This window comes from Vidua chalybeata, chromosome Z (genome assembly GCF_026979565.1).
Source record: "Vidua chalybeata isolate OUT-0048 chromosome Z, bVidCha1 merged haplotype, whole genome shotgun sequence".
In the NCBI taxonomy this organism is placed as follows: Eukaryota; Metazoa; Chordata; class Aves; order Passeriformes; family Viduidae; genus Vidua; species Vidua chalybeata.
In genome coordinates this window covers 72,126,536-72,145,735 of record NC_071570.1, presented here as the reverse complement: position 1 = coordinate 72,145,735, position 19,200 = coordinate 72,126,536, and the positions used below count along the sequence as shown (strand labels likewise).

Sequence of the window (19,200 nt, the reverse complement as noted above, 5' to 3'; positions counted from 1 at the left end):
AGGAAAGAGAAAAATCAAGCCTGTCTTGATAGGCTTCCCCTTTGCACATGCATAATATTTTAGGATATCATCCTGGCTCTCACACCATCTAGCGGGTGGGACTTTTTTTCTTAGTACAAAAATGTTGAACAGCAGTGCAATTTGATACAGAAAGTGATTTATTCCCCTGCTGATAACTGAGATCATCTAGCATTCCAGACAGGCACAGTTAATGGATGACTTATCCCTCACCCGGCAGCTGATTACAGGACCTCAGGAGACAGCAGGGAGCTTTGAGTGAGGCTATAGAAACAACATGGTATTTTATTTTCCTTTTAGTGTTATTGCAACTATATTCAGCTCTGGAATGCTACAGCTGTGTCAGTCTGGGCCCCCTGCAGCACTGGCATGCATAGAGGTGGGTAGGCAGCACTCAAGCCCCCATTGCTCTAATGACATTATTACCCCTTTCTGCAATCTCTGTGTAAACACTTACGTGGCAGAGTAAGGGGCCCTCATTTGTTCAGAAGATACACCAAGTCTTTCATGATGACTTTTTATTAGAATTCCTGCTACTCTATTGGTTAGTTTTAAATCACTCTAGCCCTGAAGGAATGCTGAGGAGTACACCTTCACATGAACTGAAAGTTCTGGCATCTGCCAGTGGATTTTTCATTAGGTTGATTCCTAAAAGTGTCCATTAAAATATCTGAGGTGATAACTGGTATGGTCATTAGAAGAGATAGATCAAGTCTAGGTTCATTCTTTTTTCTTAGCAGATGCTTCTTCTCAAAGAAGACGCAGTGTCTAAGCAGCTTGCTGTGCTGTTATTGCTAAGAAGTCTTAAATAGCTTTTTTTTTTCCTTTTTGAATAAAAAAATCCACCACTTTTTTTTCAGAAGACACCATTTCAGATAAAGTAATTCTGTTAGACATCAGTAAATATCTGGCTTTGCAGAGAAGTTCTCACATAATTCAATTTTCTTGTGCAGGTTAGAGAATTAATTTCTTTTCTGAATTTGTCACACTTCACATTGCAGTGTCCAGCCCATGCTACATCTGTTTCCTTTCTATGAGCTTTTAATTAAGGCTCAGATAGGTTGATGAAGTATTGGGAGGATGTTTGATGTAAAAATTAGGATTTTGTTTCAAATGTATTTTTTTTTCTAATACCATTCTTTGTCTTTCCAGTACTACCAGCTCAACCGCAAGCAGTTGTGACACGGAGTTTACGAAGGAGGATGAGCAGCGGCTGAAGGATTACATCCAGCAGCTGAAAAACGACAGGGCAGCAGTGAAATTGACAATGCTGGAGCTGGAAAGCATCCACATTGATCCTCTTAGTTATGATGTTAAGCCACGTGGAGACAACCAGAGGCTGGACCTGGAAAATGCAGTCTTGATGCAGGAACTCATGGCAATGAAGGTATTTTATTCATAACTGGGAGGGGAGCTGCTCTGCTGGCAGTGCCCCTGTGTCACAAAACATGCTCAGTCACACACGGGAGGCTTTGATAGTGGTCACTGGGTAATAAAGGATAACTTTGTTGAAACACATAATCTGGACTGAAAGTCCAGTAGTCAGAAAGCGACAGAAGGCAGTGCATTAGCAGTGATGAGCTATGTGTGTTCTGAATTAGGAGTACTTCATCTGTCTCTCTAAACTTGGAATACTCTTCTTGACAAAGCAGATGCACTCTTTTGGAGAGATATGGCAGCTGAATTGCTCAGGGATGACCAAAAAACATGATTTGGCACTTCCCAAGAGATAGTTCATTACTTATGAGCTTGCAAATATGCATCGTGAATATTTGTGAGCTGAAGCAGAACAAATTCATATTGGTGTGGAAGGAGGAATGATCTGTCAGATATCATCCCTAATGCTCTCTGGCAGTTGGTCACAAGTCCTGAGCTGTTCTAGGCACTGTGCTGCAATCTGTAGCTCAGTCCAGAGACTGAGCAAAGGGTAGGGTGTGTAATGACTTGCATTAACAGAGGGTTTTGGAGAAAACCCTGGTTTATATATCCAGCTCTTAAAATGTAGTCTAGAAAAGCTGATCTTTACTGACCAGGTGTAGAGCTTGCATCATTTTAAGTCTGTCTTCTGTATTGATTTTGAGAGGTGAACTAAAATGTAGGAACATACCAAAGGCTATACAAGTGTATGTCTGCATTCAGAATTTGTCTGGCTTTGATTCAGTTTAAGTTTAACTTCTATATTTTAGCCAACTAATTGCTGAAATGTCAGGTGATGGGACAGAATATCCTAATATTGAGTGGGACAGAACATCCTAGTTTCATGAGCTTCTAAAGTTAGAGATTTTTGTTCAGATGTACTGCTTCTGGCTAAGTGGGTAGCCTGGTGATGATAACTGTGTTCTTAGTGGTGCTGCTTTTCCATGATGGCAGATACAGTTTTGCAATAATGCATTCATTATTTGCAGTTCAGAAAAGATTGCTTGCTAGAGGTTGGGAGATATAAAATTATGTTACTTGTTTGAATATTTTGTGACTAGCAGCAATATATTCCCCACAACTAAAGCATGCAAGCTGAAATGTAAGATATTGGTAGATAATCAGATGTGTATTTCAGATATCACACTTCCTTCTCCTTTTTGGCATCCATATCTTTCCTGAAATCTCTTGTATGCCATTCTTACCTCTATTTTTCAATTTTAACTTACTTTATTTTTCTAACTTTATTTTAATTTAAAGGTAAGGGCAAACTGCAGAGCTGTATCCCTTGTGAGTAGTGGCCTTGTCTTCCCTGATTGTCAGGAACGCCAGCAGTTGCATATCATAATTTCTGGTACACTTTTGAGTGCTGGTAATTCTTTTGTCCCCACAACAGTCATCTAACTTGTTTTTGACACACAGCATCCATTTGGCTGGACCTGGCAGGGTTTTCACTGCATGAATTGCCTCTGGAAGAACATTTTCTTCTTGACTGGGTTGTGTGGAGTGCATACAGAATAGACACGCATTTTGCATAGGAGTGTGAAGTTATTTTCAGCCCTTTGCAGTACAGAGAAACTGACAATACTGTTATTCATTGTAATTTCTTGTACTTTGCTGAAATTCACAGCTGCAGGAAAACCTTATGTTTCTGAAAGAGACTTTGTGAAAACTCAATTGCGAAAACTTGTGATTTATCTGCATTACACCTCCTCATCTGTTTGTCAGGCTAGAACAGAGTTGAACCTAAGGTCGGGACCCACTTTGGCTTTCTGAGTATATTTTTTGTATCAATTATATGAAACATGTATCTTACACAGAACAGCATATGCATCTGCCTCCTTCTGAGATAAACAGAAAATTTAAGTTTCCTTACAGTATTTTATTTAACTGGAAGCAGATGGACTGCAGAAGACTTAATTGTTTAGCATTTTTAATTTGTTCTCTCCGTTCTACATTCTTAGCAAGGATAATACAGCTCTACCAAGCTACTTGATGATTTCCTGCGTTGCTGGGTCTAAAAATCTCCTGCTGTTTTCCCAAAACTTGGTTCTGTGTTGGAATCTCTGCCACATTTTTTGACACCTTCCATTTCTGATTTCCAGTAAAAACTGATCACCTCATCAGTTTGAAATACCTTTACAACATTCTTTACAAACTTCTTCATTATTAATTAGAAAGGCAGTTTGAGGGTTCATTATTACTTTTTACTGATCCAGAGCGTAAGACTTAGTGGTCTGCCAGTACTCCTATAAAATTCAGTTCTTTGCTTCAAGCAATAATTAACCATGTTTCCAAATACATTCTCATCCTAGGTTTATCATTGAGTAGTCTTGCTTTGAGGTCAGTTGTTGTCATGCCCCAGTTAGCAAGGAGATTACTTCTGATGGATGTAAATAATTCTTGGTTTACAGCCTTTCTGCATTTCAAAGGACATAATCTAGATAAAAAGTCTCAGCTTTCTCCACTGATAATTTTTCCTTTTTTGTGTACAGGTGTTGATAATGTTGCTCATGATGTGCTTTGAGACTACAGTCTCTTGGTGGAAAATGTTAAGAATTCAATTGTCCACTTTTGTTACAGCCCTTCATGCTCTTACAGATTTGTACAGTGAAATACAGTTAACTAGAGCATGACATTTATCTGTTGTGATGTTTGTTTTAATTCTGAAGGCTGGTACATCCCACCTTGTTTACTGTGGTTCTCCTAGAGTCATGACTTTTTGTGACTTTAAAAACTTCTTGCCACATTAGAGTCCTGTGTGACCAAATCAAATACGAATTTTGATTTTGAGAATTCTGTGGTATCTCTGATTATTTTGGATCAGAAGTTTTTAATTTTCGTTCAAGTTTTTGCCCAAAATCAGGCTTACAGTATGACTGCAAGTACAAATTATCCCTCAATAATAAATCAACTAGTCCCAAAACAACTGCTGGATCTGATTCCTGAAGCTTGTGAATTTGCATGGATTGTCTTAAGTCTTCTGCAATCCCCTAGAAGAGGGACACTTGCTACCTCCCTCCTCCTTCAGGGTTTCATTTAGTGAATGCCACTTGTGCTCACACTCTGAAGATGCAGGTGTGTTAAACCGCAAAAATGCTTCACAGCAACCTGTAGCTGGAAGAAAATGGAAATAGTAAATATACAAAGGTGGCACTGTAATTTCAATTAAATTTAGATGAAGTCTTTAGGAAACATATTTTCATGGAAAAAATTGCTGCATATTGACTCTCTAAGTAAACGTGAGCTACTTGAATTTTCCCAAAATGGCTGCTACCCCTCTGCCTCACACATTGCATAGGTCCATACCACAATCCTTAACTTCAATCAAATTTTAACCATCATCAGCCTTTCAGTTTCCTCCTGTTCCTTCTCTATGAGCCTCTGTAAGACACTGGCTGACACAAGCTTTTTAAATTTTCCCCTGCTTTTTTTTTTTTTTTTTGCTTCTTTATTTCCAAGTCACATTGTTTTGACATGAGAGAAGTAACTAACATATGGGAGGTGCATTATATGTCTTCTGGGACAGGATGCAAACTGCTGAATTCATATATGATGATCTAATCTTACTGTCTTCATAAATAAAGGAGTTACACATTGATTGTCAAATTAATATTGAGTTTGGATATGTTAAAATAAGTTAAAATTTTGAAAATTAAATAAGTTAAAATCTTTGCATTATGAGAAAAACCTGTTCCACAGATTCATTGTTGTAGTGAATAAATCCACCTTTTTATTTTAGGAAATAAATGTCCCTTATTTCTGGGCTGAATTTGCCTGGATTCATCCTCTAGCCAGGAAAGATCTTGTCATGACCATCCCACACAGACAGCCAAAAGTATCTTTTATTCATACAAGTGTCAAAATACTCTGTTCAAATTTCTTCTCAGCCTTCACTAAGAAGTCTAAGTAGATTAATGGTTTTAGAAGTAGAGACGTAAGAAGTTAAATGCATACACTTGAGTATATCAGACTATCCAGTTCAACTCCTGTAACAAAATTTCCCCATCATTATTTATCAGTGTTATTTACATTTTTTACTGTTGACAGAAGCAATTAGGGTAAGTTTGCCCAACATCTAAATTCATGTAAACCACATTGAATGAAACTGGTTGTGCTTCTAACCTTCAGTTCACAAACACACAGATTAATAAATCAATGACTTTAAAGCTCATACAAACCTTTCCAAGCCCCTCAGGGTTTTTAAGATACGGATTCTATTTTTGTGTGGTTCTGAATAAGCCAGTGATGGTTGTAGTAACTGTGATACACCTATGTGCACTGCTTACTCTTAATCCAGACAGTAGATTTTTGGTAGGAACTTAGATTCCCTTCAACATAAAAGCTTTGTCTAAATACATGTAAAGATTTCGTTTTGTATAACATTTATTAATAATGGCTAAAATATGAACAGCATTATTTTTGAGCAATAAAGCAAGATGCCTCTATTATTTTTGTGATTAGGTTTTTTTTTTAGGTTGTGGGTTTTTTGTTTGTTTATTTGTTTGTTTTTAAATAAATAGTGACTTGTTCCTAGGCTGGCCACACAACAAGAAACTTCTGTCTTTCAGAGGTGTTTACACAGTGAACAAGAGAAATGTAATACAGAAAATGTCTGCATGAACTTAGTATTCACCCATTAAGTGACCAAGGGCAAAGCTAAACAGTGGAAACATGATTCTGGGATGTTTGTTTGTTTGTGTTTGTTTGTATATTTGTTGGGTTTTTGTTTGTTTTGTTTTGGCAGTCTTTTGTTTGTTTAATGGTGGTTTTAAGCACATAACATAAATTATGTATTAGTACTATCTGAAAGGTTTTGTGGATATTGGATTTTCTGGGTATAGAAAACAACTAGGCATTCTGTACAAGAAACATTTCTGAAGTGTTGTTAATCACAAAGAGCCTTCTGGTTCAGGAATAACCCAGGAGTTATTCCTTTCACAGGAGTCTTGGAGCATGTGCTGAAAAGGAGGGTCATTGCAGTCATGCCCTGCTCTTAAACTTCTGCCCAACCACTGTCAGATGTTAAAACAGAGGTCTGTCCCTAGGCAGCAGACATTGTGTTACAATAGGTGACAGCCCTGTCAAAAGCAAGAAGGAGCTCTCAGAATTGAGCTTCTTTCTATCAAGTACCAGTGTCCATCTGCTATGAATTGTATTTAGGGAAGAAAATAAATGAATGCATTTTTCTGTTGAACTCAAGTTGTGTGTACTTGGGATTCTGGCCGCCTAGGGGAGGGAAATTATAAATGGACATCTGATGGTGCCATACTCAATTGATCTTTTTGACATAACTCATTTTACCACAGAGGCTGGTATTACAGGGCACGAATAGGTCCTGGTCTCTCCAACCTCTTCCACTGTAAGGAGATTAATTCTTGCATATCAATAAGAAACTGAAATCTTGCTTTAGGGAGATGTTTGACAAAGTCATACACTTCTGCTTTTAAGACAATAGTCTCTGAAGGACAAAGTAGAACCAGAGAAATTTCAACAGCTGTGGCAATTCTCTCAGATCTCTGATAGCCTAATTCTAATGTTACTTCTGAGCTTATTCCTGAAGATGATAAAAGGGTGGCACGGCTCATCCTACTCAGACTGAAGATATATGGGTCTTTGACAAATATGCAATGTGATTATAAAAAGTCATCTGGATGTTGATAGTTTTCTCAATGAAAAGAACACTTAGGCTATAAGAGGGGATGAAAATCTTGTTTAACCTCATCTTCCTTTAGGTACCTAGTCCCATGAAGCAGCATGTGATAATACAATGTTTCTTCAACAGGAAGAGATGGCAGAGCTCAAGGCACAGCTTTACCTGCTGGAGAAGGAGAAGAAGGCTTTGGAATTGAAGTTGAGCACTCGAGAGGCCCAGGAGCAGGCCTACCTCGTCCATATTGAGCACTTGAAGTCTGAAGTGGAAGAACAAAAAGAGCAGAGAATGAGATCTCTCAGCTCAACCAGCAGCGGAAGCAGAGACAAACTGGGCAAGGTTGGGAGTCAAGCTACATTTCCAAAGTTGCAAAAATGATTAATGAAACCTTTCCCATCCCTATTGCAGTCTTTAGCATGTTAATCATGCTCTTATTTTGTCTGTATGCAGATCTTTTCTCTCTTCCCCAGTTGTAAGGTGGTTCATTCCATGCTGTGACTTGAGGACTTTGCAGAATTGGTGTTAAGCATGGGCTAAAATAAGGGTGTTTTGAGGACTACCACAAGGCCAGTCTTGCCAGATATACAACTAACTGTGGTTGAGCATGTGTTTTGCCTGTTGCCACTTACTGGAAACACTGGAAGGGAGTCTAAGCAAAATAACATTCTCACATAAACACAAAATATGAAAATATGACCACTCATTTCTATGCAGCGTTTAGGGCATTGTAATGACAATCTCTTTCTCCAAGTCATGTTGTAACAATTTGAGAATGAAGACTCTTCTCCCCTTAATGCAAAATGATGCAGAATAAACAGATTGCTGCATTTGCAGTAATAATTTGCATTAAGAAATAAATACCTTGGAAAACTTTTTTTATTTTAATGCTGTGTCCTCAGAAAATGTCAATAATGCGTTTAAAAACAAAAACCGAGACATAATGTCTTACTTCCTTGCTCCTGGCAATATGTCATCTAAATTTCTTGATCCCACTGCCTCTTTGTTTCATGTGTCGTGTCAAAAGAAATATAAGGAAGGCAGTGGCAGTTTTGCACACAGTAGCAGAATTCTGCAAGTCGATGAGCTGTGGTGGTTTAAAAACATTTAGAAGCATTTGTCAAGTATTAATCTGTTAGTACATTTCTTGGTATGATGATACACTGTTGTGTTGCTGTAGCATTGTGTTGTCTATTTCACCTTCATTTCAAAGGTACTCTGAACTAAGGTGTTTTCAGAATTCTCTCATTAAGATGGTCAGTCATTTCTAATCAGGTGGCTTTTCCTGCTTCTCAGGAATGCAGTGATGGCACCGCAACACCACTAACACTTGCTGAGCTGAGACCATACAATGAGAGTGAACTGACTGCTGAGCTGACAAATGCACTCAGGAGGTAAGCACAGCTTCCCTCACCACGGTCAGGACTTGTCCTGTAGGTCCAGGGAAAGGTTTATTTCTGAGCCTTCACTCTAACCCTCAAGTGGTTTGAAGAATGATCACAGATTTGTCCTGTGAGAAGGAAAACTATCAAAGTCCTTCTAATTTTCCCCTCTCTCCTGCTGTTGTTCTTTAGCTGCTTTCACATGGTGCTCAAGTCCATTCTCCTTGAGGTTCTCCAGAATTCAGCTGAATTTTAGAAATAAAAGAAACCCTCGAAATGGCAGTAATGACCACTACCAGGCAAGACTATGAGACATAAAACAGTGACATGACACATTTCTTGTGTGTAAAGAGAACATTTAGTAAAGACAGGATTTGAAGTTTGATCTTTGGTTAAGAAGGCTGGCCGCAGGTTAAAACTTGGATAGGAGTTACGGGAGTGGGAATTGCAGGCATTTTGATGACTCAGATGCTCCATTTGCCTCCTGAGTATGTAAGTGGAGCCACAGTTCAACTACAAATGACATTGTGTGAGGCATTAGCTTTCCAATGGGAGAGAAAATTGATGTCTTGACAAACAGCTTTTATCAACAGCCAGGTTTTAAGCCTAATCTTTTAATACAGTTATACATTAGCTAGGTATTTGTTTGTGCAGCAGTTTTTCCTTCACCAGCTATTTGGTAAACTTAATGACAAAGAAATTCATAGTTTCGATAATTGTTTCAATACTTGTTCCACCTTTACGAAGAAATGGCTGTCTGGTATTTAATCTGGTTCTTATATTTAGAACCTGTCCAAAATGCTGCTAAGAATGTGTTTTGCTTTACTGGTGCACCTTCTTTGATGGTGGAATGTCCTTTCAGGCAGCTGTGGTGTTTCATTCCTGAGGTGCTTTTTTTCTTAAGTGCAACATGTGCTGTGCCTAGGGACACTTAAGCCTGAAAGGCATTATGTAAAAATGTAAGATCATTACCACTGCAGAATCAATACATTTCATACCATTTGCTTAGTAGTCTGGCAGTTGCTGAGTACTTAGTTTGCATGATGCAGGGAACAAAATTCTGTGGGTAAAATAATCAAAACTGTCATTTGTATGTGGGTGGATAAAACCCATCAGCAAAGTAATTTACATAAACATTGCAGAGAGCCATTGGCCTCCCCTCCCCTGTATCCCCCACATTGCTCACTGGTGTGAGCTGCTCCACCAGCATTTTCTCCCTTCTCTCAAGCTGCTGCTCTTCTGGCTCTTGTTATTTGCTCCTGGATTTTGAGAAGATGCCAGTGACCTTAGTTAGCAGAAGTTTGAGTATAGTCATGTGTCACCAGATGACACAAGCAAAAACGACACACCACAGCCTTGGTCACGATGAAGAGACTAATTTATTTTTTCTGACTCCAATCTTTTATAGTTCTCAAAAGGTGCCAGTGGATTGGAGGGTGAACGTGCCACCTCTCCAACGACAGTGGACAAACTACCTGTACATCAAATTTCTCCGCCTCTATGAAAGAATGCAAAACAATAGGTTGTTTACAGAAAGTTGTGTGAGAAAGTTCTCTACAAGAATGTAAACTCAGAAAGCTTTAGAAAACTCTTGATAACCAGGGCGACAGTCATGAAATGTGGTTTGCTGACAACACAGAGAAAACAACTTTGCTTTATCTACTAGGCCTTAAGTTGATTAGCATGGATTTCTAGCCAAGGGCCTTGCAAGTACAGTTTGTCAGGCAGAAAGGGAGAAGAAAAATAATCGGATTAGACTGTACATAAATTGTGAAGGCTCTCTGTGTAATGGAAATACAGCTGTACTAAATGTGATTGCTGCTGCCAATGGGGCTCAAGTACAGTTCCTGCAAGCTGTGTGGACAGGGTATTTTTCTCCCTAATCAGTGTGCCAGCCAGATCAGGCTGCATGCTTAGCCCTCCTTACCCTGAAGTCTTGTCTCTGCAAGTCAGTTGAAGGTCTGTCTGGGACATGGAGAAAGCTTACTGCAACCTGTTTAGCCACAGCTATGCTAAAAAATACCAGAAGGACCTAACTGCTGTTCTGGATAAATGAGTCCTCAAATATCACAGTGATATTTAGACCATCACAAATCCACAAAATAATTCTAAAGTTGATCAAAGTCCTTTCTCCTCTACAAGTGCATCCTCCTCACCTGCCAAGGAAGTAGGACCAGAATACAAAATTTAAGGTATTAGTCCCAGTAGCTGTGTTTGCTGAAAGGCAGAGGTGGAGGGAGATGTGAAACAAGTGCATATCATGCTCTGGGGTCCAGAGGCAGTATCTAAATGCCAGCATTCAGGAGTGTTTCAGGACTGGTTACAGTTGGTGCATACGTCCAGCAATTGGTCCTCCCTGTTGTTTCTCCAGGCAGTAGACACTGGTTCAGGGGACAACAGCTGCAAAGATAGGGGCAGAAATCCACTGGTTTTTGAGTCTGTTTATCAGAGTGTGTGATATCGATCAGCAGCCCTACTTCCTGTCCCCTTCTTATCCCATCATTACAAAGACTAAAGCTCTGGCTGCTCTCCCCTCTGCTACTTTCCCATTCTGTCCTTCTGCTGTTGTTAAAGTGTCAGGTTCTTTTCAGTTAATTGAAACAGAGTGAAACCCAAATAAAACAGCAGGACATAGTTACAGTTTGGGTTTTGGTGTAGTTTGGAAGCATTTATTTGCTCATAGTCTACAAATGGCCATACAGCAGAACAGTCTCATCCACAGAGCCAGGCTAGCTTCTCTCTGCAGATGTGGATATTTTCGTAAATCTGGAATCCAGTAGCGCGTTGTGAAACTTTTGTTGGTAGTGCCCATCAGCAGAAATTCAAGGCAGAAGTAGTTCTTCATCTGTTGGGTCATAACATATTTGTTCTAGAAAAGTCAGGATTTCCTGTAGTAGTGCTCAGCATTAAAACTCCTCCTTATCAGCTTTTTACAGAATTCACTTGTTTTTACATGGTCACTATGCTAACTGGGAGAAATGTAAATTATCTTAAAGTCCTATGTGGTTAAAGCTGCATCTGTTACACCAATTTCTGGTGTTGCAGGCTAAGCTTACTAATTCAGACATATCCTGTTCCAGCCAAACGTAAACACTTTCTGCCAGAGCCTTTAACAGTTTTGGTTTTCCCTCTCTCTTTTCTTAATGGAATGATGAAGTGCTTTAATGGGCACAAAGCCTCTTCTTTCTTGAGTCATACACATCCATAAACAGCCTTCTTGGCAGGCTTCTTACTCTTGAGAGGGTAGGAATGTGTTCTCAGCAGCCTCATGGCCTGGTGCTGACACCTTGATGATTGTGCCAGAGGCCAGTTTTATAAGACAAGATTTGGTTGAATACTGCAAAATCAGACACGTGATGCAGTCTCTGAGGGAAGACCTTAAATGAGTTCTCTTCCTTACTGGTTTGTTCTCTTCTGCTGGGGCAGGGCAGGGAGCACTGTACATGACTTATATGAGTCAGTAGACATATACCAGGTTATGCATTAATGCAGGTAAATGCATTACAAGTGGCAGGAGAGAGGCAGTAAGAATTCCATTCTGCTTTAGAAGGCTGATGATAATGATGATAGAGCTGGTATTTTCTTCTACTATTTTCTTCCATTCTGTGAAAAATGGCCAAGCTGGCAAGACTGAAGCTTCTTCCTCTCCCTAGGCCTTGATACAAATGTTTTGATGGTTGAGGTCCTCCTGTGATCTATGCTTGTATTTCCAGCTGCTGATAGCTTTTCTGTCTGCGTAGGGTTGTATTTTATTCATACATTTAGAGAATAATTTATAAATCATTAAAATGCTTGGTCAGGAAGGATCTAGCAGTACTAGGCAAGGACCATGGCAGGCAAAACACTTTGTAACTAGACTGACTGTTCAGACCTCAGCTGCATCATCATTTGGCACAAAATTATTATCCTTGATGGTTGTGCAGGATTACATGAATCATGTCAGTCTAGACATGTTTCAGTATCTCCTTCACAAAAGAGTGACTTTCCATCTGGCAACACTGCAAAGGAACTTTTTATTTACCATGCCTGATGACTTCTAAACTAAGATATAATGTAGTGAATGATGCTACTAATTGTGAAGTCACTGTGGAGAGAGGAAATTAGTAGTTATCAGTAGGACTGGCGAAGAGCTTTTCTTCTGTTAACAAAAGGTACATTTTGCCCAGAGCTGTGGTCCCACCTCTCTGGAGTGGAAGCTGCAGGTATTTCTAGTAGGACATAAAAAACAAATCCTATTGCCATAACTTCCTGGTGTCTATTGAGACAGTACAATGTTTGTTGCACTCTTACGTCCACTTCTTTTCAGAGAGCAAACATTTCAATAGAAAACTAGGCCAAGGCATGGCAGTGACTACTTCCTGACACAATGTCAGTGAGAGAGAAATCAAGCCACTTTCCTTTATTTTAAATTCCCATAAACTCCACGTGATGGCATTTTAAGCTTGCATATTTTCAAGGGCTGACCTTAGTTTCATGATAGCAGCAGTCAGTAAATTTCATCATTGAAATTCAGGCCTATGCTGAGCACAGTAAGGCTGTCTCAGAAATGGAAATAGAAATGTCTAAAACACATCATAACCATTCATATTTAAAATTACTCTTTAGACTTTTCTTTGAACAAAGTACAGGATAAACATGCAGATAAAAGTAGGGGGAGAGAGACAGGTTTGTGTTCTGGACCTACTGATGCGTCTTTGGCTGCTTTCTGTCATGTCAGTGTTTGCTTATTTCTGTTCTCCAATTACCACATCGATTAAATGAGGAGATAAGAAGCTCTGAAGCATTTGAAAGCCAGACACTAGTATGGCTTGCAGTCATCCACATGTCTCTTCTTTGTGACTGTGCAGTATCCTGCTGTGGTTTCCCCTTGGCTTCCAGGGGGGTTTCAGAAGGCATGGCCTGTCTGTGGAAATCCCTCTGGAGAGCCCCACTAAGAGAAACCTTCTCACAAGAGAAATTACTCATGGTGATAGCAGGGACAGATTCCTTAGAAAGCACCTTGAGTAACTATTTTTACCATATGCCTCACAGACAACCATAATTTGTCTTTTTTGCCGTTTTTGACACGGAGTAAGTCATTCTTACCACCATTTGAACTGCTGAACTGCTGTGCTCTTCGATATAATCATCACAGAGAGCTCCAAATAGCTCCAGGTCTGGAGAGCTTCCAGGCTGGGCTAACAAAGCTGGGTGGGAGGTTTGAGCAGTGAGTGTAGCAGGCATGCTGCTGCCTCCCTTCAGGGCTTGTTCTCCCTTTTTGCTGCCAGTATGTTGCTTCAGGACCACACCTGGCCTGTCTCCCCACTGCAGGTGGTGTAACACATCTGTGGTACTGTGTTACAGTTTTTGAGATCTGTTCTGAGCATCTTGGCAATCAGCAAAAAAAGCAGTACAGTATTTTTCACCAGCAAAGTGGTTTTTGAAGCACCCTCTGTCACCTCTGCAATTGGAAAAGGCCTCCTGTACACAGGTAGCTGGCAAGCACAGGTGGTGCTTCAGCAGGTGAGCCAGGGAGACATGGCATTTGAAGAGGGTAGCTCTCTTGGCATTTGTGTAGTGTTGCTTTATTGCCTCTTTAAAACATTTATTATATTCTGGTTGTTTCCCTTAGCAGGCCAAGCCAGACCAGTGAGGCAAGCGTGCATTGTGCATTCAAATTAGCCTGGGGATTCTGCATGCCAGCCTGTAAGATGTTAGTTTAGATGAAAAAAATTAAGAGAGAATTAGCTGATGAAGAGCTAGAGTTAGCTGATGAAGAGAGAATTTATCTGTATTCCTTTTAAATGTCCAGCTGTTATCTCCTGAGAGGAGTCAGGTGCCTAGGAAAGCAATCATGTGTCACCCTGTTCAACTGGAAAAGTCAGAGAGGGGAGGGAGGGGTGGTACCAGGCACACTACAACAGGAGGATATCAGGGAAGGAGTAGGAGTGGAGTGTGGAATGGGAGATGTGTGCCTTCTCTTCAAAGCAGAGACCTCGCAGATAGCTATGGACCGTGCAGGAAGTGCCTTCCCTCCCTCCCCTTCCCCACACCCTCACGGCCTGGGGCTGCTCTTCCAGCATGGATAGCTCTGCCAGGAATTCTGTCCCCCTGGGCTGGCTGCTGCTGGTGCTGCTGCGTCAGGGCTTTGTGCCTGCAGAGCTCAGGGGCAGGTGCTGGGCTGAACCGGGTCATCCCACTCCTCAGGGGGAGCCAGGATTTGAAGGGATCTGCCCACAGCAGATCTCTTTTGATGAGTAAGAAGATGTGCCCTAGGGATGACAAGAGTTCTCTGCCTGGCTGTGGGAAAGTTTCTCACCTCTTCATTTGGAGAAACCTCATTGTTCCTCTTTTGCTTCAGATTTGGCAAGAGCTGTGGTGTTCTTGACCCCAGGGCAGAGGGGTGGTAGCTGTTACTTTCATAAGAAGGGGAGTTAGCTGGGTGCACTTCAAGCCAAGGGCAGAAAAACCAACTTTCTGCGTGCCAGAGAAGAGCAGCTTCTTGTTTGCAGCACTGGGGAATTTTCAGTGAAATCAGCAAGAGCAGGAAAATCTGGGAAGACTTCTAGCACATGAAACCTGAACATGTCTGGAAAAGCCTAGTTAGGAGGGAAAATACAAGGTGCTCACGACCTTGCTTACATTACAGTGTGCCAAACATGGTGTCAGTGTGTGGAGGCCAAATTGACAGAAACAGTTTCCTTTATGGCCCTGACAGAATTTCCTATTGTCCAAAGTGGTAGCATTGAAACCAGAGAACACCTGTTAGCACCTTCCTATTCAGCCATCCTGAAACAAAAAGCCCTTGAAAACCACTATGAAACTGTCCACTGAGTGTTTTGATTGTGAAAATACCAAACAAAAGCCTTTATTACCAGCATACTAGACATTTCACTGAAAATAGTGTTTTTAGCAGATGTTGTAGGCTGTAGGCTGTGAATACAATCATTCTGAGCTTTTCCCTGGAAATGGAGCAGTCAGGGATTTCTCCAGCTGACTTCTCAGCAGCAGAAAGCCCTTGTGCTGGAAGTGAGCCATGCCCTCCGATCATAGGCTTGTTCCCTCTTCTGGGAATACTTGTTCATTTTCTCTGTGCACATGAAGTGTCGTGGCTGTGTTTTCTGCAGCCCCAGCTTGCAGTAGCCACTTGGAGGAGAAGCTGTTGGTATAAGGAGCTCTGTGGACTTCTGCAGTCCAATAGAGTGTGAGTCAGGAGCTCACAGAATTTGTGTTCGCTGAAAAACACTCACTTCTCCTTCCCCCTTCCCATCAAAATACAGAGATAAGTGCTTTCTTGGGATACACAGAGGTCCATATTACACCCCTGGGGCACAATAGCAGTGTGAGTTTGATATGTCTGCTTCCATGGCAGTTTAGACATTGGACTCTGGAAGACTGGCAGCAGCAGGCTATGCCTACATCAGTAGGATGTTGCATATGTCTGTCACATCAAATGCAGTTCTATCCCTGGTTTGCAGCTTTGACGTGTTCTCATTGTAGAGACGTGGTTCATATGCAATATTGAAAATATTGTGACATATTAAGCCCTGTAGTGGCTGATTTTTCACATCCTGCAGTCAGCAAAGTGCTGTGGTGCTGGAAATCCCCTTAGGACAACACCTCAGGATTCAGTATAGCTCCTATTCACTGCCTAACTATGCAATCAGTTCTGAAGAGAAACAAGTGTGGACAGTTCTTTCTGACCAAACGGAGGTGGTCAGTGATAGAAACTGAGGGAAGCAGGGGGAGTCACCCTTGTGAAGCATGGGGTTCTTACGAGCCTGTGGCATACAGCTCTGAGGTCTCTCTGCTGCTGCTCAAACAGAAGATGCAGCACCCTGGGGAAAACTTTACATGTTTTAGTGTGTAATAGTCATTAACCCAGTGCATCTTCATTTCCCAGAGTAAACCAAGGTGTTTGCTCTGCCTTTACTGTTGCTGCTGTGTGTGGCTCCTCAGGTGTGATTTGTTCTCTGAAATGTCTCTTGAAGCAAAGATATTTAGATAAGCAGTTTTAAAATCGTAAAAGAGTGTAAAAGTAGATCCTAATGTGTTGGTTTTTTCAGATTTTTGAGACATTTCGGTACATGCAATCAAACAACCAATTGCTTTCCATGAGATTAAGGTTGAGTAGGTATTATCTAGTGCTGTTTCACTGACTTGAAGACATCCCTGAAAAGCCAAAAGAAATACATGTATTTTACTGATGCTAGTGTAAATTTGAGTCATCTATAGATTTGAAGTATTACCCACTGTTTCCTGGTTCAGAACTCTGAAAGTTGTTTAAGTAGCTTGAACAGGGTGCTTACCACTCTGCTGGCTCTGTGTCTTTGACAAGCAGCAAGACAAGGATGTTTTAGACCAAATATAAAGAAATACAGCTTGATGTTTAGCTGGGTTCGGCCTGAACAGAGCTGGTTGAATGGTGTGAGTGAAAAACAGACAAAAGGTGATATTGTTTTATCAGGTAACAATCACCATAGCAACCAAACTTTACCATGCATGAAAAGGTCCTCAAAGTCTTTCCACTGTATTTCTTTACCACGCAGCTTTTATTTCAACAGGTGTGTGTGAAGCAGTTCAGCTGCAGTGAACTGTGGCTCTACAGGGCTCTTTCACATGGCACTGTGTGCAGCGTTTCCTCCATGATACCTTTTCTTGGACATGATGTTAAATCAACCTCACACGATTTTGCGATTCCTTTGCCTATGTAAACACTGTGTCTGTTTATTCCACTGGAATTGCTGTTCAAACTAGGTTGTCATGCTGAAAATGGTGCTACTGAGCCTTCCCCAGAGCCTCTGGATGTAGCAACCATTAGAGCAGAGAAGCACAAATTTACTGTGTTACAGTCACATTTTACTCTGTTCTGTCACAATTTACTCTGTTCTGTCACATCAGTAGTGCAGTGCCACAAATGCATTAGGGTCTGGCCTCTGCCACATCTGATCTTTCCTTATTTGTGCTCTCTATTTCTTATTTCTTCCTGTTTTCTTTGCACAAAACAGATTTTGGCTGTAGACTGTGCTGAGCCTTTCTGACTGCTGAGATAGAATATAAAAATTAAAATTTACATTTGGGATGGATGGCAGTGAACTTCTAACTGCAAGGGAGAAGGATTGCATTACTTGAAAGCAGAGGGCGTGTTCCTTCAATGAAGGGACGTACAAAGAATACTGATGATTCTTCATCAACAAGGGCCCTCTTATATCCTTTTTAATTTGGCTGATAACCCAGCGCTGGAGTCTGTTTGGATAGATTTCTAACTTGGAATATTTTCCCAGCTGACTTAGTGAAAGCCCTTCTGTTGCTGCTGGAGCTGGGCGCTGTCCCTCTCTCCAGTGATAAAAGGCTGCCATATCCAGGTCTTATTCGGAACTGCAGGCTGTTGAGCTGGGATTCCAGGAGGATCCCTGTGGTCTCTGCAGAGATAGGGAAGCTTTCACAAACTTCAAGGTATCCATTCCAAGGGCTTATATGGGAGCTGGCAGTTGTCTCTTTATTGAGGTGAAAACAAGTGTACTCATGTAGCAGCACCAAAGCAGGAGAGAGAGGTGGGTCACTGCAGAGTGGTTCTAGGCAGCAAAGCACAGACTCCATGGAAACACACAAAGTTCCCACATGGCAGATTTGATGATTTGATGCTGCAAAATCTGTGTCCCCGTTGAGCCCAGCTCTCCATATCATCGTATCATTCTTAAAACCTTTTTTTTTTTTTTTTTTCCCTTTCTTCTTTCCCCCTCTCCCCCTTCCAAATTTTCTCTGGGCTATCTGTGCAGAGTTTGGGTCACAGAGAAGAGCTCCTGGAACAGTCCCGTGTTTGTGTAGGAGTGGGCTGAGCAGGCATCAGGCATCAGCTCTGGAGCAGGGAGCTCCCCAGGAAGAAGCACCTGCCTCGTGCCATGTGATTACCTGGGAAATGCTTTTTAAATCCAGTTTAATCCCCTGGCTGTAATGCTTGCTCCTGCCCAGAACTTCTATCTTGTTCACTTTTTCTTTCCCTCATAGAGAGACTTGTAATGTGAAAATGTTATAAGATACCTTATTTCCATTTTGTCACACTTCATGTATTTAGCTTTTGGTTCAGAGTTGGTAAGTAATTATGGATAACTATATTAGCTATTTATGTATCTTATTTCTTAGTGTGATTCAATGCATACAGCATCATGATATACCAGAGAAGTTATTTTACTCTTTTGTTTGCTCTTTCTCTGATCCTGAATTCTAAAATGGTGAATGTTATAAATACCAATCTTTGGAAAAGTTTAATGTAAGAACTATCTCTTGTATTATCGTAGTAATAGTAAGGAAAATATTTTCAGCATGTCAACCCAGCACAGGACAATTGTTGATACACTTCCAAGCTGAAGTACTATTTCTGTTTTGAAAATAGTTTTCTACCTCCTGTTCTCCTGATCCAGGGAGAAGAAACTGAAAGCAAGAGTGCAGGAGTTAGTGAGTGCTTTGGAGAGACTCACAAAGAGCAGTGAAATCAGACATCAGCAGTCTGCAGAATTTGTTAATGACCTTAAAAGGGCAAACAGGTAAAGGATCTACCTGCAGATGAATGCACTATTGGTTTATTTTCACTTTGTTCTTGCAAAACATTAATATTCCACTTACCTTAATGAGATGTTTCGGGACCCTCACATTCTGTCCACGTGTTGACACTCCAGGGTTATAGTTAGAGAAAGGGGAGGTATAAACTTCCCATGTAGGCCACTGACAACTACAGAGTTAAGAACAGAAAGCAGG

The 19,200-nt window shown here is 40.9% G+C and overlaps 1 protein-coding gene across 1 annotated transcript in view; it reads left to right on the top strand.

The window, feature by feature from the left end:
* The window catches only part of MCC (MCC regulator of WNT signaling pathway), a 195,131-nt gene that overhangs the window by 171,486 nt on the left and 4,445 nt on the right, over positions 1 to 19,200 (top strand). Inside the window, 4 exon segments of the mRNA XM_053932546.1 lie at positions 1,171 to 1,405; positions 7,220 to 7,426; positions 8,381 to 8,478; positions 18,867 to 18,989. Coding sequence (XP_053788521.1) covers positions 1,171 to 1,405; positions 7,220 to 7,426; positions 8,381 to 8,478; positions 18,867 to 18,989 — 663 coding nt within the window.